Source organism: Anthonomus grandis, chromosome 11, assembly GCF_022605725.1.
Source record: "Anthonomus grandis grandis chromosome 11, icAntGran1.3, whole genome shotgun sequence".
In the NCBI taxonomy this organism is placed as follows: domain Eukaryota; kingdom Metazoa; phylum Arthropoda; class Insecta; order Coleoptera; family Curculionidae; genus Anthonomus; species Anthonomus grandis.
In genome coordinates, this window is record NC_065556.1 from 18122992 (window position 1) to 18148860 (window position 25869).

The 25869-nt window shown below is 31.4% G+C and overlaps 1 protein-coding gene across 1 annotated transcript; it reads left to right on the forward strand.

The window, feature by feature from the left end:
* Positions 1-3114: 3114 nt before the first annotated feature.
* LOC126742499 (GTP-binding protein Di-Ras2) lies at positions 3115-20864 on the forward strand. The gene is made up of 4 exons (XM_050449143.1): positions 3115-3510; positions 3737-3833; positions 3897-4057; positions 15157-20864. Exons 1-4 carry the CDS (start codon positions 3373-3375, stop codon positions 15349-15351), a joined length of 591 nt encoding a protein of 196 aa, XP_050305100.1. The 5' UTR covers positions 3115-3372; the 3' UTR covers positions 15352-20864.
* Positions 20865-25869: the final 5005 nt, after the last annotated feature.

Here is a 25869-nt window from a genome sequence, read left to right on the forward strand (position 1 = left end):
CTGTCATGTCATCAGTTTGGATTCAGGTCTGGACTCTCTACATCAGATGCTATAATCTCTCTTTATACAAATATATTGAATAATTTTGAATTGAAATAAAGATCTGTTGGTATCTTTTTTGATCTTACTAAAGCATTTGATACCATTAATCATGCTTTACTATTAAATAAGATCTTTCATTATGGTATAAGAGGTCCGGCTTATAAATGGCTTGAATTATATTTGACAGGTAGAACCCAGGCTGTTAGATTGAGAGTTGGTGGTCAGGTGACCATATCTGATTGGGCAACTGTCATCTCTGGGGTTCCACAGGGTCGTGTTCTTGGACCCATTTTATTTTTACTTTTTATTAATGACTTGCCTCTCCTGGTTAATGACAGCTACATAACACTTTTTGCCAACGATACATCAGCAGTTGTCTCGGGTACTGACTATCAGTTTATCCACTCAAAAGCCACCAAGTGTATAGCTGATATTGCGGGTTGGTGCCAGAAAAATGGTCTTTGCTTGAATGGTTTGAAAACCAATTTCATTGTTTTCACTCCGATTCGAGCTATTTAGGACCGGAGCTTACTCCTTAGAGAGCAGTCATCAAATAGCCTCATCCAACAACACTCCACCAAGTTCTTGGGAATTGTAATTGATAGACATCTATCGTGGGATCCTCAGGTGGAATATGTGTGCAATAGATTGTCCTGCAGCAATTATGCCATCTTGCAACTTCGAGACTATGTCGATGCATATAGTCATAATACACTTAAAAGCTTTTATTATGCCTCAGTGCATTCCACTTGATCCTATGCCTTATTAGCTTGGGGTAATTCCTCCAGTATTGGGAGAGTGCTAATAAATCAAAAGCGCATTATACGTACGATGTTTAGACTTTCCTTCAGAGAAAATTGCCGTGGTACTTTTAAAAAAGAAAAAATCCTAACTATAATTAACATCTATTTCTTGGAGTGCGCATGTCAAGTACATAAAAATCTTTCAAACTACATGAGATCTGGAGATCTTAATTTTTATGAAACTCGAACGGCAGATAAATTATACAACCCTTTTACCCGTTTGTCGCAAGTACAGGATGGTCCGCAAATTACATCTCTCAAAATGTTTAATCATCTTCCATGTAGAATAGAGAGAGCTAAGACTTTTCCAACTTTTAAGAGGGATCTTAGGACCATGTTAGCTGACTGTCCTTTTTATTCATTGAGAGAGTTCTTTAACTGTAGATTTATTGACTAAATTAAGTTAAATTTGTTTCCTTTCTTATCTTTGTAATTTTATACTATTTTTATTAGCATTGTAGTTTTTTATTGACAATTCCTATACATTGTTATGATGTCGATGGAAATAAATGATTTGATTTGATTTGATTTGATATTGTTAGCATATATTGCCAGGTCCTACCAAGATGACGTCTAAGAAGTGTAAACGACGTCGTTTTAGACCCACACATGTCGCGTATCATGTAAAATAATGTTGTACAAATATCATATTTACCTTCCTTTTGACGTCTACCTATAAGACAACTTCATTACCACTTTTTTCGTCATTCAATCAGTCTTTATTAACGTTAATACAGAATAAAACATTTATGCACTTGATAAAAAGAAAAATATATAATAAAATTTAGAACTGAAAATAACTCTAGCGATAGACTTTTACGTACATACACGCAAAAATAGAAAAAAACAATTTATAGACACTACAAGATATTAAAAACACTAGATTTGCAAGATATTGAAATTGTGATTAAGATAATCCTCATATGATTGTATAAAAAGTATTTTCTATTAGTAAATGCTTGACTGTATCCTTAAATCTAATAATTATCCATTTCTTAAATTGGAAGAGAATTAAAAGTCCATCTTTTAAAGTCGCCAGTGTGACTGTAACAGGCTTTGCCAATTTCTATAGTCTGATAAGTATGGACACCTCGTGTGTTATGTACCTCTGGATGTTTTGTTACACTCATACACAAATGCACATATATGTCACAGTCCTCAGTTCCACTTTACAAATACATGCCTACAGTTCTCCCTGAAACCCGGTCATCACTCCTATAGCTCTTATCTGGAGCCCAACTATTCTCCCAACAATCGCATATGCTCCCAATAATAGCATATGCGATGTGCGAGTAGAAAAATGTTGAATATAGGATACGCGAAGAACATCAGCAGATACTTGCCGAGAGAGATTGCGAAGAACATACAGGTTTTTTTTAAGTTTTCTGTCAAGACTTCTCATTTAATTTCTTCATTGTTGCTTAAGGTCTAAAGTTATACCTAAAAAGGTGACTTCAGCTTCATTTGAAACATTCCCTTGCCTCATAGAGAACAACATTTGTTTGGTCTGTATTAAGCTGCATTAAGGAGCAACTTGTTGGAAAAAAAACAGCGTTGGGCTCTAGTCTGGGCATTTCTCCAGAGTTGTAGAACCTCCGAACGATACTTCATTGTAGCTTAGGGTCTAAAGTTTTACCTAAAAAGGGGACCTCAGCTTCATTTGAAACATTCCCTTCCCTCATAGAGAACACCATTTGTTTGGTCTGTATTAAGCTGCATTAAGGAGCAACTTGTTGGAAAAAACCACTGTTAGGCTCTTGTCTGGGCATTTCTCCAGAGTTGTAGAACCTTCGACAGTGACTTAGCCACACTAGTTATAGAGTAGTGTCATCAGCACTTAGTGTATATTTTATTTCAACTTCAAATAACTGCACCAAATTTCAACCAAATCGGTTTAAGGGTAGTTATAGTATTTTTAAAATACCGTTATTTTTTTGAACCTTTATCGCCCTGTATCTCAGAAACAAAGCAACTCCCGACATACGTTCATAGGAACTTTTTTTCATAAAACGACCTAACGATTCACCCTGTATAGTTTCGTACCGTAGTTAGGAAACACCCTGTATAATTTGACAATAGCGTTGATTGAATATTATATATAATATTCAATTATTCAATCAACGACAATAGTAAATCAGTACCTACACAAAATAAATATTAATAAATTAACAGTTTTGACGGGCCGCCACTGCAGTTCACACCGTTGCCAAATCATCCATAAATTCGATTACGGCAAAAAAAGCATCAATGAAGTATTGTTTGACCTCCTCCCACACCCTCACAAATGTCAAAAACCATCAAATCAATACAATCCTTTTAATTTTCATTCACCCAAAACTAAATTTTTTTCACAAATAAAAAGTTTTCTGATTTTTCACGTTAACCGTTTAGACGGGTCGTCGGTCCTAGATTAATGATGCATCCGACGCAGCGAAACCAGCAACAAATCACATCCGAAAGCGCCCTGGGCACCCTATAAACTAACCTCTTGACCTATAAGTTTCACATTTCTTTTACCAAAATTACGATGCCGGAGCAGAGCAACGATTATAGAGTGGTGGTTTTCGGGGCCGGGGGCGTAGGGAAAAGTTCCCTCGTCCTCCGGTTTGTCAAGGGAACTTTTAGGGAGAGTTATATACCAACTATCGAAGACACTTACCGACAAGTATGTATATTACATTTGATTACCTAATAACTTTGTTTTTATATGATTTTTACACATTTGCTTCTTTATGACACTGTATGGACATTTTTATTTTGCTACAACCCTTTTTATTTGCAGTACATATTGTATGATTTTACTTAATTATTGGTTCCTTATTTGTACAATACTTGGTAAGTTGTTGTTGTGTCCTATTATAAACTTGGAAGTAACATTTTCTTACTTTTAGGTCATTAGTTGCAACAAAAACATATGTACTTTGCAAATAACAGACACCACTGGATCACATCAATTTCCTGCTATGCAGAGGCTCTCTATAAGTAAAGGTACAATTTTTCTTACTTAATTAGTCTTTACCTGATTTAAAACAAATATTTTTTGATTTTCAGGACATGCATTTATCCTAGTATATTCTGTATGTAGTCGACAGAGTTTGGAAGAACTGAAACCAATCTTTGAAGTAATAAAGGAGCTGAAAGGTCCAGATTTGGGTCAGATTCCTATTATGCTGACTGGAAATAAATGTGATGAAAGTGCAGAGCTCAGAGAGGTAAAGGAAAATTCAACATAATATTACAAGCCTTAGTTATAGTTAGTTATTATTACTTCAGACTATTATTGTTTGCATATTCTTATAATTGAAGGAGAATTTATAATGTTGATAAAATTTTGGACCAAACACCTGTTTTTAGAAGAATTATTTATTTTTTATTTATATTTTAGTATACAGGGTGTTCCATTGATAATGCTACAAACTTCTAGATAGAAAAAATTAAAAATAAGAAAATGTAAAATAAGACGTCCCTTGTTGCTGCTATCAATCACATTTTATTAATGCCCCATTATATTACATATATTGTTTAATTCACTTCCTAATTAATTATTCAGCAAAATACATAATGTCATTGGACTGGTATATTATAATATATGGAATAATACCTAATGCTTACTAAGCTATTTAAGGTTAATGTACCCATGGTAACAATACCAGATATTATTTAGATTGCACCATTTCCTATAACTAGAATATAATATAATTTGCTTATAAAATATTTTGAAGGTTATTGATCCTTTACACCTCCCTTTCCTAGAGAATGACCTTCACTATGGCCACTTGTGAAGGGCATTATCTAAAGACAAAAGTGTATACCTGTACTCTATATAAACAAAATAAAATTTAAAAAAAAACATAAAATTGCTTACCCTAATAGCTACCTAGATACCAGTTTATATTTTACAATATTATATTATTTAAAATAATTAATGTTATACATGTTAATAATAATTATTATTGTTTAACTATACTGCCTTTCAAAATTATTTTAAAGCTTTTCGCATTTGAACTATTTCCGCGCACAAATCACTTTTGTAGAAAAATGCCAAAATACACTGTGTTTGCTTTTATACTTGTTTCACTTTTTTTTTCACTGCTTATGCTCAATAACTTAAATCTAATCTTAAAATTATTACAATGAAATTATATTTTACATTTGGTTTACATATTTCTTAAGCCTATTTTTATGAATTATAGACTCTTTGCCTTTATTATCCTTTATAACACAATTTGGACCTTGTACAGCTATGATGGTCGAAGGGCCATCATACCAAGGATCTAGTTTATGACGATCTTCATTCGTGATTAGTACTAAATCTCCTGGTTTAAGTAACAATTGAGTTGAATTCAGGTCAACATATGCTTTACGATTACATTTTGCTTTGTCAAGAAATTCCCTAGCTCTCTTATGAGCCGCTTGTAATCTGAAACGTATTTCTTTATCATACGCATCTAAATTATATAATGGATCTACCTGACCATTGAGAAATTCTGGAAGGTCCGCTTGTTTAGCAAAAATTAATTCATATGGGGTATAATTATGATATGCGTTGTATTATAGCAGAATGCAAAATATTTAGTCCATATATCCCAATCTAAATGCGTTTCGTTTACATACATTCGCATAAACTCATTAAGAACCCGGTGATTACGTTCGCAACCACCTATTGTTTGGCTATGATAAGGAGTAGACGTTTTATGGGTAATTTTTATTAAATTTGTAAGGTTTTTAAAAAGTTCATTCTTATATTCAGTTCCCATGTCCGTTCTGACTTCTTTCATGGAACCGTATATAAGGATAAAATTCTCAAAAATAGCCTTAGCCACTGTTGACGCTTCTTTATTGGGGATTGGAATTATCACGACATATTTTGTTAGTTCACACTGGATCGTAACAGCATAAGAATTACCCTGATTTGATTTTTGAAAAGGACCAATTGTGTCAATGCAAACAATATCGAAAGCTTTTTGGGGTGTAGGTGTCAATGTTAATGGTTCAATGTGTTTATAACCAGGCTTATTAACTTGACACTTATGACATTTCTTAACATAATGAGCGACATCGCGAGACATATTTTTCCAACGATAAAATGATTTTAACTTCTTTAAGACTCTTTTTTGTCCACAATGACCTCCTAGTAAAGGGTCATTATGAAATCTTTCAATAAGTTTAAGCTGTTCTTTTTTATCGTTTATTTCCTTTGGGGGAGAAAATAGTACAATTTTTAATTTTTCTAATATTTCTTGCCCTTTATATTTAAAATTATTTACGGTGCACCTCGTAAAAATTTTATCACTTATACTTAGTCTCATATTTTTAAAATTGCAGTCATCAGCTATTTTTTCAAGCTTAGACAATAATTGCGCTAACGCAAAATCATCATTAATGACAGGCATATTAACATTTACATTTATTTTATTTCTGAAATAGACTAATATTTTTACATAATTGCGTTCGAGCTCGAATTTTAATAAGGGCATTTTTAATATATCATAATTATTTAATGTCTCGTAAATTTTAGGTTCTGTTATTGAATTTGGGATTTTAGTTGGATTTTTTGCTGCGTCACTAACTAGTTGTTTTGTTCGTGACCTAGTTAAAACAAAAATTTGTGAGCTTGTTTCTGTAATACTCTTTACATTTTCAAAGTCAATTCTTGACAACGCGTCAGCAGCAACATTTTCACTACCCTTAATATATTCTATCCCAAAGTCAAACTGCTCTAAATCTAAACGCATTCTGGTGAGTTTAGAAGAAGGATCTTTCATTGAGAACAAATAAACCAAGGGTCGATGATCCGATTTAACTAAAAATTTTTGTCCATATAAATAACAACGAAAATATTTAATTGCCCAATGGATTGCCGTTAATTCCTTTAAGATAGTTGGTTTGTGTGATTCTCCTTTAGTAAACGTACGAGAAGCATATGCAATAGGTAGGTCATTACCATTACTGTTTTGCGAGAGAACTGCTCCACACGCGATATTTGATGCGTCAGTCGTAAGAATAAATTGTTTACTAAAATCGGGATACTGTAAAATTTGGGGACTTATTAAGACATTTTTTAGTAAAGAAAAAGAATTTTGACAATCCATTGACCACACAAATTCGGTATTTTTCCTTGTTAATTTATTTAGAGGATGTGTAATTTCAGCAAAATTTGGTATAAATCTGCGGTAGTAATTGCAAAATGCTACAAATCGTTTTACTTCATCACCAGATTTCGGAATGGGATAGTTTTTTATGGTATTATATTTAGATTCATCTGGTAAAATGCCTTTGTCTGTAATTTTATGACCTAGAAAGGTAACTTCTTTTCTAAAAAAATCACATTTTTGTGGATTTAGTTTCAAGTTAAATTTTCTACATGTTTCAAAAACATTTTTTAAATTTCCTAAATGATGTTGTTCTGAACAACCTATAACGATTAAATCATCTATATAGAGAAATGCTTTCTCCGGTGTGATACCCGAAAATGCAAAGGACATCATTCGTTGAAAACTATTAGGGCTGACTGATAACCCAAAAGGTAATCTAGTAAATCTAAAAGACCCTTTCTCGACACTAAATGAGGTTATATCACGAGAAGATTCGTCAAGAGGTATTTGATGAAAACCTGACATGAGGTCGACTACTGAAAACCACTTAGCCCTACCTAATTGATCTAAAATATCATCCATTCGACTAATCGGATATTTATCTGCAATAAGCGATTTATTCACTGCTCGAAAATCAATACATAATCTCCAAGTTTTCTGTCCATTTATGGATTTTTTAGGAACTAATAGTACCGGACTATTATAATTTGAAGTTGATGGTTCTATTATGTTATGATCAAGCATTTTTTCGACTTGTCGATTAATTTCATCTTTTAAAACTCGGGGTGTTCTATAGTTTTTAATATACACTGGTTTAGGGTCACTTAATTTTAATTGTTGAGTGTAAAAATTGTTAACAGATAATTTGTCAGTTTTTAAAGCAAAAATATCGGAAAATTCTTTACATAAATTTAAAACATCTTGCTTTACAAATTGCGGTATATTATTTTGATTAAGTTCGTTTACTAATTGGATTTCACGATTTTTGGGTTCTATGTCAATCTTATATACATTAAAATGACTAAGGTCAGTGACTTCTAATTTAGAAAGGTCTATATCTACGCTTTCAGATGTCGTATTAATTATTCTTACAAGGGGATTTTTCCCATTAATAATAGATCGAGCAACAAAAACACCTGGGTGTAACTCTTTATTTGAAACTACTGAATCCTGTGATAGGTTTTTTAGGCTATCGACTTGTCTTATGACTTCGCACCGAGGGGAAATGTGAACTGTATTTTTCTCTGGACCACTAAATATAGGAACTACATATTTGAAGCCCCGAATCTGCATACTTAGGGTCCAATTTGAATAGTCAATAACTGCCTGATATTTAGCTAAAAAATCACGTCCGAGAATACCATCCCCTGGAATAGGAAAATCGGAATCTACTATATGAAAATTATGAGGTAACCCTTGATCTTCGAGCCAAATTACAGTTTCCGTATCACCCAATGACTTAGTTAACCCGTCTGTTACGCCCTTAATTTTGCTGCTATTAGCTATGTTAATAATCTGATTATTATCAACTTTTGCGCGTTTAAAAATGGAAATATCAGCCCCTGTATCGACTAGCAGTACATTTTTAGATTTAGTCATATCTATATCAAGTAATACGAAATTTGAAAGTGTAAGATCTAGATGAAATATATTAGTTAATTTTCCATTTCCCCCAATCGAACCGGTTGGGGGCTCGATTGGTTTTCCGGAATTTCTGCGCTAGTATATCTTATTGAAGATCTATTGTTATTATAATAGTTTTGCTGGTTATTATTAAAATTTTGTCGGTAATTATTGTCATAGTTACAGTTATAGTTATAGTTACCACGCCCTCTTCGAGAACCCCTGAAATTAAATCTTCCGCGATTATTATTAAAGACTTGTTGATGGTCGCTGTTTCTATATCCATTTTGACCACCTCTACCGCGATAGTTTCGACGATTAGTTTGATGCAAACGAAATACGTTAGATTGGTTAGGGTCAGAGCTAACATTCATAAATTTAGTCAAACAATCATTTATTGTTCTAAAAGTGCCGGCTTGCATAATTAAACGTGTTTTTTCGTTACTTGCATTTTGAGTGAGAGATTTTACCGTAGTTTCTACGGTGTAATTTTGTGCAACTTGTGCTGGAACGCCTTCTGAAATAAAAGATTTTTGCAATTTGTCTGCCAAAGATTCAATTTCGACTGCGTACGAAGTTGCATCCTTGTGATTTTGTTTGTAATTTAAAAGTTTAGCTGTTAATAATCGAGAACTTTCACCCTTAATATTATTTTTAAGTTTATCTATAATTTGGTCAATTGATTGTTCGTTTGTTATTAAGCTACGAGCTTTCCCAGTTAAACGAGTTTTAATGAAAGCTAAAGCTTTATTTTCGTGACCTGCTGAATTTGCTTTAAGCAGTTCTAAACAATCTAAAAATGATTAAAAATTTTCAAATGTTCCATCAAATTGAGTGGGAACTAATTTACTTGCAAGATTAAAGAAATCTGTTGCAGTCACCATTGTTAAAATATTAGTCTCAGTTTCCTCGTCGTAGTCGCTTTCGTCTTCACTGTCTAAGACGTTAATATTTATTTTTGAAAAAATTGACTGTGGTATTATAATCCTCAGTTTTAATGCTAGAAAAGATTTTATTATTTTATCCCTAATATAATTAAAATGTTGTCTACAAATATTTTTCTCCAAAAGATCCAAAGACTCCCATGACTCCCTGACTATGCTTGTAAATTGATTATATAGTATTATAAGTTGATCCCTGACTTCAACTCGAACTATTTCACTACTAGGAATATTTTTCTTTAAAACCCTTTTTGATTCTTTAATTACGTCAGCCTTAATTGCTGCTAACTGTAAATTTAAATCTTCGTGTAGCATTTAACGTTAATAATGGCCAAAGTTTTAGGACTACTTGATAGTCAGATTCCATTTAAAGACTAACTCAAATATTTAAATAAAATATAATGACAAATTCCTAAAATTATTAAACTAACAACTAAAGAACATAAGATAGATCTAAATATAAACTTACGTACTTATTTCTAGTGAACATTTCTTTACTGAACCCTTTTGACATTTCACAGCACTTTTAACACCTTTAACACACCTTATTGTTTACTTTTACTGGGACTAACACTGCAAACACTGCCGAAAATACTATAGGACACAACTGTATCTTTTCTAAACAGCAGCAACGCTCGCTACTGAAGCGGCTAAATCTCTTCGGAGTTGTTTTTTCATGTTTCTTCTGCACGTCTTGTATATCTTCGAAGCAAACACGGCTACCAATATGCACAGGATAAGGTATAACACAACCTTAACATCCTTTGTGATATTATATTCTGCCTCTTGGACTATGAAGTTAGAATTAACTACTCCATTTTCTTCCACTTTTTGATCCGTTGACTGTGAAGTGCCCATTTTACCTTGCTGATTTTCGGTTTTTCACTTTTTAGGCACTTACTATTTAAAACATAAACGTTACTTTTTTAACTAAAAGTTCAATTTTTTTTTTGTCTGGCAGGATCGCCATGTAAAATAAGACGTCCCTTGTTGCTGCTATCAATCACATTTTATTAATGCCCCATTATATTACATATATTGTTTAATTCACTTCCTAATTAATTATTCAGCAAAATACATAATGTCATTGGACTGGTATATTATAATATATGGAATAATACCTAATGCTTACTAAGCTATTTAAGGTTAATGTACCCATGGTAACAATACCAGATAGTATTTAGATTGCACCATTTCCTATAACTAGAATATAATATAATTTGCTTATAAAATATTTTGAAGGTTATTGATCCTTTTAAACGAGTTTTAATGAAAGCTAAAGCATTATTTTCGTGACCTGCTGAATTTGCTTTAAGCAGTTCTAAACAATCTAAAAATGATTGAAAATTTTCAAATGTTCCATCAAATTGAGTGGGAACTAATTTACTTGCAAGATTAAAGAAATCTGTTGCAGTCACCATTGTTAAAATATTAGTCTCAGTTTCCTCGTCGTAGTCGCTTTCGTCTTCACTGTCTAAGACGTTAATATTTATTTTTGAAAAAATTGACTGTGGTATTATAATCCTCAGTTTTAATGCTAGAAAAGATTTTATTATTTTATCCCTAATATAATTAAAATGTTGTCTACAAATATTTTTCTCCAAAAGATCCAAAGACTCCCATGACTCCCTGACTATGCTTGTAAATTGATTATATAGTATTATAAGTTGATCCCTGTTTATACCCATATGATCATGGGTCCAGAAATGCTTCCTCAGGGAGCTTGAGCTCTTGAAAGATGACCTTGAAAAATTAGTTTTTGTTTTATAGCTTCAGAACTACTTTAGCTACTACAACCAATTTTGGGACATAAATTATTGTTAGGATGTTTAATCTTTTAAGTAGATTCAAAAGAATAAACATAAATAATGTTGACAAGAGCTGTGGAAACCAGGGGGATATTTGGTATATTTAACCCCATTTCTCTAAGACTTTAATTTCTGCCCATTTGGATATCAGATTCTGAAGCTCCTATGCCTTTTTCCTCAAAAAAGGTGCTCTTAGCGAAAAACTCTAAATATCACTGTTTTTCCAAAAATTGACTAAAAGTAAATTAAGATACAGTACCAGAATTAATTATTTTATTAATATTGCTAAAGTTCATTTGTAATTTTAAAAGTTACATAAATTTATATCTACCATATCAAAAATAATTCTTTCAACCCCTATAAAATTTCATGTTAAAAATTTAATAATTTAATTAAACTAATACAATCAGTAATACAGCATTATTTAAAAAAAATAATTAATTCTGGGGCTGTCTCTTAATTTACTTTTAGTCAATTTTTACAAAAATGGTGATATTTAGCAATTTTTGTTAAGAGCACCTTTTTATGCAAAAGGCATAGGAGCATCATAATCTAATACCCAAATGAGCAGAAATTGAAGTCTTAGAAAAATAGAGTTTAATTTACCACATTTTTTGGAACTCCTGCTTTTGGAAGAATAGTATTAGAAGTATCTATAAGGGTCTGAATAATAAAAAATCAAAATTGATCTGCTATTCTATGGCTAAAGCTGATACTGGATATTGGAATTCTATCAGTAACTATACAAAAGTCAGATTATGCTAACCCTCAAACGTGCCACTATGGTCTTATTATAGAACCAGAGAAAGTGCTAAATATGTGGTTTGATTAAAAATTTTAAATGGAATTGTCACAAAAATTATGTATGTGGTAAAGTTAGAAAATTATTATTAAAATATCATATTTTAAGGTTGCAATATCAAGGTATATACTGGATCACTTGTTGAATTTATTTGAACATATGCCTTAAGTGCCTGGGTTGACTAGACAGATTATCTATCTTCTGAAGATTAACCAAAAAAGGGTTTAAAAATTGCATTATTTAAAGGCAAAAGTTTCTCAAGTGATCATTTATTTTTGAAAGCAAAAGTCCTTAATCTACACATTATATATTAGAAGTATTGCCCTGCTACTAGGTATAAATAAGATATTTAAGAACACTCCAAATCATTTATGTGTAACCCAATTTGTGTCAAATGAATTGTCAATAACTTGAACCATCAATATTGCAGCAGTTTAAAGAAGACTTAATAACAATTTTTTTAAAATTATATACTAACACTATATTAAGCTTGTTATTCATATTAATAATAATTTAGGTTAATTTATTTTTGCTAAAAATCAATGAATACATGCACTCACAAATCTATGAGTTCTTCATGCACCTATTTTGATATGATTTTAATTGTATGTGTTTGTGTGTGTAAAATGTATTTTTTATACAAGATTTTATTAGGTCCTCTAAAGCTTGAAATGACTTCTTCTACACCTCAGCTTTAATATTTTACCAACTTTAATTTAATTTTTTTGTTGTCATAATTTCATGTTTTTTCTACATGAATTCTATTATACTATACTACTATCTATTATTCTATATTCTCAGCCTAAAATTTCCATAAAATTTGTCTTACATGAATTATTTAAAATTGCATTCTTGTTCCATTCTATAGAGAATAGAATTTTCAAAATCCAGAAAAAATGGAAGATAAATATTATTCAGTGGAACTATATTACTGTGATACATGACAAAAAAGGTATTTGGGTTTGGAGAATGCTTGAAAGTGAAGTTAAAGGAATAGATTGTATATACAAAGGAAGTTTACATCATTACACTCTAATTGATGGGGAACTCTGACACTCTGAATCAAGTTACGAATAAAAAATCTGCAGGTAGATTGAAACTTACCTAAATATATTTTTTAAACTTTCCTTGTCAAAAAGCTTATTAATTAATCTATTTATCATAACAGTATTAACAGCTAGAATACTAATTATAACGTATTTAATACATATTACCTCAAAAAAAAAAACAAAATGAGTTAACTTGACACGAAACAAAATTACATAAACTAATAAGTGGCAAATATTGTATATATTGACTACCTATTGGGTCTAATTCTGGGAAGCAGAAAAATCTATCCTTAATTGTTTCTAAAAAGGTATTCAAACTAATTATATCCAAGTCTAAATCACTAGCAAAATTAATAAAAAAGTTACACATCATATAAACTAGTAAATTCTTTAAAAAATAGGTTCTAGGAAAGTTGTCTTGTATTTTTCATTATTTACACCTTATAAGGAGTGCTGAAATCAATTCTGGATAATTGATTTTATTTGTTAAAAGTTTTAAAGTTTTCTATAGATAATCTCTCAAATTCCTTCAATGGGGTAAGGGGTGATAATTATCACGGTAATGTTCAAATTTTTTATATTTCAACATATATTTCAAAAATGTACGCTATACACGTTCTATAGTTTTAATCCATACCTCATATAGAGAAGGTTATAAAAAACTACCTTATTCCAATCTTGGTAATATCAAACTATCAAAAAGATTGAGACAGTACTCGAAATTATAACCTTCGGTAGATCTAATGAAGCCCATTGTTTTATGTGCCTCGTTTGTGGTATTAGCAATGAGATCTGTAAACAACATGTTACAATCCATTATCAAACCCAATTGTCTTTGTTTTTTTTTGAATTCATAAGCTGTATACCATTCATTTTATAGGGATATGATATAATATTCCTATTCAAAGTAAGAGATATTGCAGAACACTTTTGAATATTGAAAGTAAGGTTATTTGTGTTACACCACAGTATTCAAATTATTTTGTAAACAAACACAGTCATCTCCAGCACTGATTACACTATATATTTTTAAATCATTTGCAAAAAGTAAACTACCATATTCCAGTAACTGAACACATATGTTAATACAAATAAAAAATAATAAGGTTCCTAAATTGTATTCTTGGGAGACTCCAGAGAAACTAGTTAAACCATCAGATCTGACTCCTCTGATCTCAACATATGTTCAATCAGTATATTGCTGACATTTTTTTATAATAACGCCATGTATAAGCTTATTGTATGCCTTTTATATATCTGTATATATTACATTATAACTTGTTTTTGCCCATTAAACGCTTTGTGAACAAGCATTATTGAATGAGATTTTATTAAATTGGTTAATGTAGCTTTTTTTGGTAGAAACAAATGCTGGTATTCAGATATATTAAACTTAACTTCTTTATATAATAGATCAAACTGTTCTTTCAAACACTTGAGGATCTAGGATAGTAACAGGTCTATTGTCTTGTACATCATGTCTTGCACCTTTTTTAAATAACGGGATAACCTTCCTTTTTTACAAAACTATAGGATAGGCTGAAGTTCTTAAAATGCCACTAGCAAGTATCTGCATCCTGTTATGATATAACTTGGGAGTTCATCAGGTCCAACAGATCTATTGCCTTCTGGTTTTTTTATTTATTTACTTCTGCATTTTTTATTTCATGTGTGGAAAAGAGAGTGTTACAAAAAAAGTTTTGAAAGGAATTTCGTTGGGATTTTATGAAAAAGTCCCAATATGGGTTTTGAGGGATTTTATTTACCTTAATGCTGGTGAATTTGCTGTAGTGGTGTTTTGTGATTTGGCTAAAGCTTTTGACTGCATGTCTCACAAAATACTGCTGCATAAATGTTTATGGCCTTAGAGGTTCTTCGCATGGTTGAAGGCTAATCTCTCAAACCAAAAACAGAATGTTATATTTAATGAAAGCTCCTCAGAAGAACTAATTATCACTGAGGATGCGCCACAATACTAATTATACCGTTTTAGGTATCGACTTCAGAAGGCCAAGGCCAAGCAGCAGAATGGGGAGTCAGTTTCATGGAAACCTCGGCGAAAACCAACTACAACGTGAAGCAATTGTTTCAGGAACTACTGAATCTCGAAAAGTCCCGCAATGTGAGCCTCAACGTGGGCAACAAGACCAACAGTCGAGTGGCCAAAGATAAGTGTGAAGTTATGTAAAAGTTTCTTTATTGAATTTATGTTTGTTAGAGATGAGTTTGGTAACTCTTTGCATCGGGAAATCTATTAAATATAGTTAATACTCAAAAAATAACAAGTCAAAGAGTTACTAAGCTGGGCTTTGAGTTCCAGTAATCCAATTTCCTTATTAACTATCGAAAATTAATTCAGATTTTTCTCAATTATATGTAGATTTTGTTGGGCTTTCTTGCTGATATCATCAGTAAATATCGTTCATATTTAATTTATTCTATTAAAAGCTGTATCATTCTTTAATAAACTAAAAAAAAACAATACACTCTGTAGCAACTTTAAAAAACATGATAATAAACGACATTCCATTTTCATTATTTGTCTTTTAAATTTGTTTTTAAAATTCCTTAAGGTCGGATTATTTAACATTATCTGACCTTAATTTGTATGGATCATTGTCACCAATAGCATATCAGTAACAGTAGTTCGAACGTTAGAATTTTTAGAATTTTAGAGAACCTTGTAATGTTAAGGTGGGTTGTAATTGAGAGGGCGCTACGTACTTTTTAAAAAAAAAATCTGTGCATATCTTTTTTTCTTTATTCTATTGTCTTCTTAATAGAGCTATCAGTATTAGTATTTTTTTACTAGTGCCAATTTGATTATTAATTAGATATGTAGATGTTGATTTTCGCAAAATAGAAATGACATAAGGGTATTTTAGCGGACCACTTTGAGATTAAATGAAAGAAAACTCTATTTTGTAGTACACTTTATTGGCGTAGCGCCATTTCAGGGACAACTTCAATTTTTTAAATATTAGACTGGGTGCTATACGCAAAATATTGTTAGTGTTATTAAAGTCTACATGCCTGAGAACGATTTGGGGGCTTGTTAGTGTATGAAGCGTATTTGGGAAAGAAGTGGCACGATTCGTACTTATGAGGTGAAAAATGAAAATTTACATATGAACCTGAATATTGTTTTTGAGGTACTTGAGAACAAAAAATTAGTATTTTTTATATTTGCTGAATCGTACAAGTAGATAAAAGACTTTTTTTATTCAAAATAACCCTCACCTAAAAAAAGTCGTCAAACTATTTTTATCAAAAATCCTATTTTAAATAAGAGAAAATCCTGATGTTTTTGAGGAGTTCTCTGGAATTGTATAGATTTATTCATTTAAAATATATACAAGATCTCTTATTAATGTAATATGAAGGTTTACGGCAAGTTATTACGGCGTGGGCATCTCTATCCTTATTTACCGCATGCAAGTGTCCTTACTAGTCGAGCGTTTTGGAGAGCGAGTTTAAAATTCAACAACGACTAATAAATGTGTCTGAAATCCAAGGTATTCCTATTATGTTTCAAATACTGAAGCCATGATATTATAGTGAATAATATTATAGCTTCATCATAATATATAAAAAAAAATCACTATTTGTAAACTAAACCACTGACTACAAATATTAGTTACCATCAAGTGGGGCTACTTTGTGACAATTTTTTAGGTTTTTTGATGATAAATCATGTAAACTTGCAAATAATATTATTTTAGATATACCAACTTATCGTTTCATATTTGTTCTTTCTTGATTCAAATCGATAACTTGACATGTGAAGTAGAATTTGAGAAAAAATAAAGTGTCACGAAGTCACCCCATGGGTCGGGGTTACTTTGTGACAGGGATCATCTTGTTTGATATTTAACGTGAAATACAATTTTGGCACAAAGTAACACCCATGCTCTATTTATATACAAAAAATATATAATATTAAAATTTTAAATAAGGATATTTGATAGATAAAAATACATAAATAATTACAAAATAACTTTTATTTTACATGTCTAAATGCTCTTATGCAAACTATTAACAAAATGTTTATTAATGTGTAGGTAACTTTAAACAAAAGAAAACTAAGTAATAAAACTGGTGGTAAATATTATATGATACACCTGTGATTACACAACAAAATCACTTAACTCTGGAATGTCAAATAACGCTCTTCTTCCACGTTGAATTGGGGCATTTATGCCCATAATAATTTACTCATTTCTATAAAATATCTCGTCTTTCTTTTGAGGCCACTTCCACTGCTTTCCAACACGTTCCATCACATTTACTGTCGCTCCTATAGTGTATACGGTCATAACTTGACCTGGAAAATACTTTCCTCTTAAATTTAACAACGACGTACTTTCCCTCTGACTTTTCTGCTTTTTGGGCTACAGTTCTTTCTTCAAGTACCCGTTCATCTTCATCACTGGAAAAATGTTCATCCCATGGACTGTCATCACTTTCCATGGATTTAATTTTGTCCGGATTTTCACTGGAACTATCTGATGTTGATCCATTATCTCGACCGCTTTTTAGGCGTTTCCAGGTTGAGGGTCATCGTTGTTTTGCGTATTCTCAGCAGAAATGGGAGCAGATGGGATGTTAAAATCATTACTACTTATGCTTTTACCTGGTGGAACGTTTAGGCGCTTTCTTCTTTTGATCTGCCTTCCTTTGGTTGCGTCAGTCCTTACACTGCTAAGGTGTTGAATAAAACTATTACCCACAACCTCAGCTATTTCGGTATCTGCTGTTACAATACGAGTGCATAAACGGTCCATGACCTCGTTTCGATCTAAAGGATAAATGCCTGTCTTTCTAAAACCATATCTTAGGCTATCAGGTCCTCTTTCTTCTAACTGACTCATCAGCTTTTTTAAAAGGCTTGGAATTTCATCCTTTGGTATGGAAGAGACTCTGCTGCCGTAGTTGCTTGCCTTCCACTCGTTTAAAATTTTGCGCCATTTTTCCTTCATTGGGCGGAAAAAGACCACTTCAAGTGGTTGGAGTAGATGCGTTGTATTAGAAGGTAAAGGTATAAAGCGCATATTATTAGCTTCACATGCTTGAATGATCTGCTGATTTAAATGCGAGCCAAGATTATCTCCTATAAGGGCCTTTTGCCCTTCTTGCCGCTTTAATATTGGCAGCATAAGATTTAAAAACCAATCCTCAAAAACTTGGTAGTCAAACCATCCCGAAGCCGTTCTATTATATCGCGCGTTTGCGGGTCCATTTTCAATCCATGTATTTCATAATTTTTGAGATTTATAATTAATATAAAGTGGAGCGAATTGACCCTCAGCATTTCCGCATATCATTAGAGAAGTACAGGCTTTGGAAGAGTTTCTGTTTCGCTCAGGGTACTTTGTTCCCCTTTTGGTTATTATTTTTGTCTGGCCTGGGTCGTCAACAAGGTTTGTTTCGTCATAATTCCATATATTTTCTGCAGGAATTCCTTCTAACTCAGCCTCCAAATTATCAAAGAAATTTTTTACAGTTTCTTCCATCCCGCGATTCTCTGTGAAAGCTGCGGTTGTCGCTTCAAAAAGGACTTGACCCAAATCAGTTCCTAGCATATTGTTTTTAAAAGGCTTAACTTTTTTGCCTTGACGTTCTATATACGATTTAACTATACATCTTAGATCAAATGTGCTTACAGGAAAACCAAAAGTTGACACAGTGATAATATGGGCGGCAAAGGCATCTTCTTCTTGGTCGGTAAATACTTTTTGTTGTCCAGGCCTGTTTTTGTGCCGTTCTTTAATTTTCAGCCATAATGTGTTTCGATGTATACCAAAATTTTCCGCAGCACCGCGTAATGATATTCGTTTATTTTTTATATCATTAAGAGCTTCAGCTAACGTTTCTTCTGTATAGTTTTTGTAGCTGCGGCAGCCAATTTTGTTTTGTACGCCCTTGGCATTGTATCTAAAAGAAAACAATTTTTTTGGTCTTTGTTTAACAGGTAAGGGGCTACTTTGTGACATTTTTGTTTGTCACAAAGTCGCTCCTCGTTTTGTACTTTTTTCGTAAAAATAGAAAAAACAAATTAAAAAAAAACTCGAAAGTATACAATTTTTACAGTAAAGCAAGCAAACATATTATACTTTAATATAAACTTACCTTAGTTAAAAAATCTTTCACGGTTTTTTGCGCTCAATGGAAAGTTTACACACAAATCGAAAAACACCTGTTTGCCTAATTTTCAACTCTGCTCTGGTATGAGGAGCGATGTTTTGCTACCGGCTTTTGTCATATTGACCTATGGCGCACCCGGTACACTATTGTTATATGAAATTTAAATCGTTCTATCGTTTTTAGCGACCTGGTAAAAAAATTAATTTTAGTCAAAAGTGCCAATGTCACAAAGTAGGCTGTAGTGTCACAAAGTAGTTTCTTTACGGTATCTAAACGTTTAAGACGGGGACACTTTCTTGACGCTTCTGGGGTCTTTCAGAGCGACTTGGATTAGCGACAAACACTATTACATTACCTTGTAACTTCTAATAACGGATTTAAATGATCATAGACTTATGTAAAAGTTTTTATGATTTTTTTTTACTTTTTTATCTTCTAAATACTCTGAATATGGCTACTTCCCAAAATACCCTAAGGAATACCTTAGGTTGAGATAACTTTAAGTTTTTTTAAATATGTTGCTCATATTTATTATACACAAGAAAATATATTTTTCTATATTTATTACATGGTAAACGCACAAACATTCAGAAAAAATAAAAAAGGTTAAGTAAAGAAACATAATTGGTCTTAATAGCCTAGATCAGAGATCTGAAAAATCTAAGTCTTAAGAAGCCATTCAATTGTTGATTATATAAAAATGGTATTTTTCTTTACGTTATACCAATGTGCTCCAACTTTCCGTACATCAATCAAATCCAGGCTTTTGATCTTTGGTTGGGAATTCTCTGAAATCAGTTTTATGTAGCATTTGTTGGGGTTTTTGACAGTATAAAAGAAAATAAAGTAAAATATTTTGAGACAAATGCAGTTGTTTTAAATCGAAAGAATAAAAATTATAATAAGGTACTATATGAAAGGGACACTAACATGTGACATGTCGTTCTTTGGCCCTTGTAGATTTTAAATATTTGTTATATTCACGCTTTTATAGTGTTCACTATATGAACTGCAATTGTGATCCGATTTGTAACGTATTTATGCAACGAAGTATGTTAAAAAAAATTTAAAATATTAATAAGAAATAATAATATACTTGCGATAGAAGAATTAGATTCTTGTTAAGTGCATTCGAATAAAAAAAAAGTGAAATGTATAAGGTGTTCCCGGAAATTTATGCACGAGAACTGATCATTCCTTTAAATTTATATTTTTAGGTAACACCTTGTATGCATTAAAAATGAATGTACCTAAACGTAATTTTTTAATACATGAATTTTTGCTCTCTAGAACGCTGTTAATAAAATTGACTTTATCTGCTCTAAGTAATCAGTAAACATTTTTAGTATTTTCTTACATAATTATTTTTGTTTGCTATGCATAGAGTAACCACGAAACAGTCCTAAGGGTTTTTGAATGTAATTCAAAAGCTTTGAGACTATAAAAGATTTTTTTACTAAAATTGTTATTATATAGTGAACTTAACGGAACAAATTTGTATACTTGTAGATAATTTACCTACTGTTTACTCAAAATTATCTCTGAATTTATTAAACAATATTCCTATCAGTAATGATTTTTTTTTCTTTTAGCATCCTACTCTTTCCTAAATCCTCGTATATACATGTCTAATTAATATTACAGATAGGGGATTAATGCATTAGAAAAGGAAGTACATACAGTGTATACCCAGAGAAAAACAAACCACCGAGAAGCGACAAAATCCGCATTTACCGTTGATTTTCTGGGGTCCAATTTTGGTGCCCTTGAGCGGGCTTAAATGACTAGCGCTACATATAAAGTAACGGAGAAAAATCGTTTTGGCAATTTAATAGTTCCGTACACGGAGAGAAATACGACAATTAATAGATTAAAAATTTTATTGGGAATTTAAAATGAAAACTATTACATTATTTTACTGTTGGTATAGTGAAGTTACCTAAACTATACCGGGTGACACAGGGAAAAGGGAACACGCAACAACTTTTTTATTTTTCAAGATAAACAAATGTACGAAAAAATATACTGGGTGTCCCATTTAAAATAAGAAATTTCTTGTCATTTCCGGTTCAACCGGAAGTGATAAAAAAACAATTGAATACGTCAAAATATGCCTTTATAACCATTCTATTAACATACCAAATTTCATTTGTTTATCTTGAAAAATAAAAAAGTTATTGCGTGTTCCCTTTTTCCTGTGTCACCCGGTATAGTGCCAACTACCATTTAGGATAAATAATGAAAAAACAAAAAATCTTCTAAAAAAACTTTCATTTTTTGAGGAAATAATATTGGCTCATTGTATAATGAAACACAAAAATACATTGGCAATAATTAAATTAAACCTAGGTACATTTATACATTCCGCAAAATTTTTAGTTTTCAAACATTTTTATCTTTATTTGTTTTTAAGACCCTATTATTATATTTAATGGTGTAAAATATTTTCAATATTTTCAACCATAAAAAATTTTAAGATAAAGGTTTTTGGAAAATGTGCGCAAGGGTATTCATAATTAATAGTTTTCATTATGTTAAATAAATTGTTAGTTATTCCCTGGTTTATGCACATTTTCTCAAAATTACAATTGAATATTTCCTTTAATTTAAATATATATTATGAAATAAACCCTTCTGGCGGAGATTGTAAGCCACCAAAATTACATATACTGGAATTATAAGCCTTAAAATGAAGAAATAATCTATTTATATCAATTTCATCACACATTTTGCCGAAATTGGTGCAGGTATCACAGTTAATATGAACTTCAAGTGCTCTTTTCATAATATAGCCACAAACATACCGAAAGGCATTTTCTGTGGGAATATGGTCGGCCTTATAACCAGAGAAAAACAAACCACCTGAACCATTAAAAAAAACCACCACACATGGTTTGTTTTTCTCTGATATTACCGGACTAACCGACGGCTGGCAGGGGACCGGCAATAAGACAGGTATACCAAATAAGCTCGCACATGCGTAAGAAAAATCGGTCCCGGCTTTGTCCCTTCTCGGTGGTTTGTTTTTCTCTGGTATACCCAACTACCAAGGTATGGTAAAGAAACACTGAGGACTGACTGGTCATCCATGCCTGTTTCTTTTGCCTTGTCTCTTCTGGTACGCAATTGTCGATGGTTTTTTTTAGATTTTTTGTAATATTTCCCCATTTTTCTTCCGGCGTTATAAACAATAATTTCTGACTTTTTCTTTCATTCCATATCCCAAGTTCTTCTTTCAACTTTGCCGTTAAAATCTCCTAGTATAATGTTAACTTCTTATTTTTTTAGATCCACTATTTTACGTACATCGTCGTCAAACTTCGATTTCTTCTTCACTGTTTGGCTGCATATACTTGCATTATATTTTGATTGATTGTTTATATTTTGTGTGGACTCCTTAAGTTCCAAGTGATTTTTTTCGGTTTTTCACCGGGGAATTCATGATTGAAAACCGTGTATACTCCATTAATTACATAAGCATAGATCAAATAGGCATAGAAAAACCTGCTTCGTGAATCTTCAGTTCTCTTGTACATTAATTTTTCAGTTAGAGGAAAAATACAATATTGAGGGTTGGAATATGCCACAATGACGGCCTAATTACTACGTTTTTTGCCAGAAAGAATATATAACATTGCTTTTTCTAAAATATTTTATACTTCAATAAGGATAGGAAGAAAGAAGCATGCCAAAGGACAAATTTGTATAAGAATACTGAAAACCCATAGCACGAGACAATAGAAAAAAAAGACATTTTGGCGTCTATGATAGTTTTTAATAGATATATAAATAAGCAAATGAATAAACATCTATAAAATATCTATGTACAACACAAATACAAAAATGTGTAAGTAAATAAGCTAGACAAACGGAAAAATAAGGTAAGTACAATAAATTGCTTACTTCACATATTAGCTGGTTGCCTTTTTACTAGATATTCGTGGGTAATTTTTGTGTGGCCTAGTTATTACCACTCTGTCTATTTTTTTGAGATTTGGTATTTTATTTCCCTCAAAAAATTAATCTTTGATCCTATATAGTTTATTGTTCTCATGAAATTGCATCTATTGAACCTCCCAGTCAAGCTGTATTAGATTTTTCATAATATTAAAGGAGAAGTTAATTATATTATAGTTTATGTATGGGAATTGCATTCAGTTGTTCTTTAGCGAGTAAGTTGGCTTTTTCATTTCCCTTTATTTCAACGTGACTGGGGATGTATGAACCTAATGTTATATTTACGCGAATATGCGTGTTTTAATTGGTGGTTAACTTGAAGAGCAAGCGGATGTTTTGTGAGACAGGATTCAATACATTGTAATGCAATCATAGTGTGAGTTGCTATTAACCAATTTGCTGTAAGAATCTCTGTTGATGTAGTAAGTGAAAGGGTTTTTTCGAAGTAAATGCTGTAATAAGATGATCCTACCCTGTTTTCCGTTTAAGACCCATCTATTTATATGACATAATGATTTTCAAATGTAATTGTGCTTTTTAGGAAAAGTCGCTTAAATGTAGAGGCTGAAGTGAAGTGTCTTTCTTTGATTGTTTTGCTACACGACCTTTATTATTTTGACTGGTTTTATAGTATCCATGGTAAGTATGTGTTATACCTGTATGCTTGTGTTTGTTGAACTTGTAATCTCTGCTGTATTTGTTTCAATCTAATGTTTGTACCTGGAAGAGGGTTGGATATTTGGATATGGGACTTTGAAAATGTTCCTTGTGATGGACTGTTCTGGGTTTAAACTTTGTGTATTTGCATATTTTAAGGTAAGACAAAAAATATAAAATATATATATATATATATATATATATATATATATATATATATATAGACCACCAATTTAGCTACTGGTGCCATTTTTCTGAATTTATGAAGAGCATTTGAAACCATCAATAGAAAAAAATTACAATATAACATATACAATAACAAAATTAAAAAGTATAGGTTTAGAGGGGGTTGTTTTGAAATGGTTTAGTATGTATTTAAAAGATAGAAAACAGGTCTTAAAAATCAATGATGTTTTATCAGAACCGTTAGTAAATAAATATGGCGTTCCACAGGGTAGCGTATTAGGACCATTGATATTTGTAATATATTGTAATGATTTAATAGATTATGTTAAAGAATGCACAACTTATCTTTTTGCAGATGATGCTTTATTTTATTTTACTACATTAAACACACATGAGCTTCAAGTTAAATTAAATAACATTTTAAAATCGGTCTATGAGTGGGGTAATTTAACTGAATTAAAGGATACTCTCTAAGGCGCTTTATAGATGATGAGAAGTGAAGATGGTTCAGCTCCCCAATTTGTGTGTGATCGCATGCGCATTTCACTTTCAAGTCTTTTATAGTTTTATGTATGTGATATGACAAAAATTAGTAGTGAGTATACCCCCTAGAAATTTATGGTGAGATTTAGTGGTGATTGGTCAGTATTTATACAATATAACATCAATCAGTTTGCTGCAATTCCTTTATCTACAAAAATATACTCCTACTGATTTATTCGGTGAGAAATCCAGGTGGTTGTTTGAGGCCCATTCTACTAAACTATTTAAGTTGTTTTGCAAAATAGTACGGCATATATTCGGGTTATTAGATGAGTCATATATTGCTATATCATCTCCAAAGATTCTAATTTTAACAGATCTCCTAAGATAATTTATAATTTTATTATTAATGCCTAGTACAAACAAAATGGGGCTAAAGACCGCACCTTAGGTGACTCCTGTGTCTTGTGCATAATAATTTGACTATGTGTTTCCCAATCTTACTTGGAATATTCTATCAGTAAGGAAATTATTTATAAATGACATCATATGTCCATTTATTTTATATTCTTTTAGAGTATTTATTATGCTTTGAGTGTTAATTGAGTCTGTAGTAATACAATAAAATGGAATGAAAGGTAGTATAATATAATTGAAATTATGAAAAATAATTGAAAGATGATAATTGAAGATACAAAAAAAAAGTAACGCAATGAATTGAGGTCATTGAACCTGTAAAAGGAACAAGAACAAGAAAGTCAAAGATATATCAAGAGGATAAAAATAGAAAATGAAAGAATAAATCACAGTGACTTAATATCTTATATTAGTTAATTAATATCTTATATTAATTACAATAATACAAAACAAATACCATTTCAAGCCCAAGAACTTTACCAATACAATTCTAAATTACGAAAACAATTAAATAGGGAAAAAATCTAATATAACAGAAGAAAACTATAAAAATCCTGAGAACTCGGAGACTGAGAAGATCAAACAAAAGGTAGAATAAAAGGTGATAGAAAATAATAGTAAAACGTGAATATATTTAATTAGTAACTGAATACCAAGAGAAAACTACTCAATATTCAACAAAAAAAATTCAACAAAAAAATAGAATTCAAAGGGAAAAGAAAAAATATATTTTCATTACTCACACGGGTAAAAATCTAAACAGAGTACAAGATAAAAAAGAGATAAATAATAATTGTAAAAACGTGAAACAAAATATTGTCATTTAATAAAAAGACCATAAAAGTCAGAAGAAAAATTAACT

Coding starts and splice junctions, on each gene's coding strand:
- LOC126742499 (XM_050449143.1), top strand. CDS start 3,373: ATGCCGGAGCAGAGCAACGATTATAGAGTGGTGGTTTTCGGGGCCGGG. Junction 3,511..3,736: donor TCGAAGACACTTACCGACAA/GTATGTATATTA, acceptor TCTTACTTTTAG/GTCATTAGTTGCAACAAAAA. Junction 3,834..3,896: donor GAGGCTCTCTATAAGTAAAG/GTACAATTTTTC, acceptor TTTGATTTTCAG/GACATGCATTTATCCTAGTA.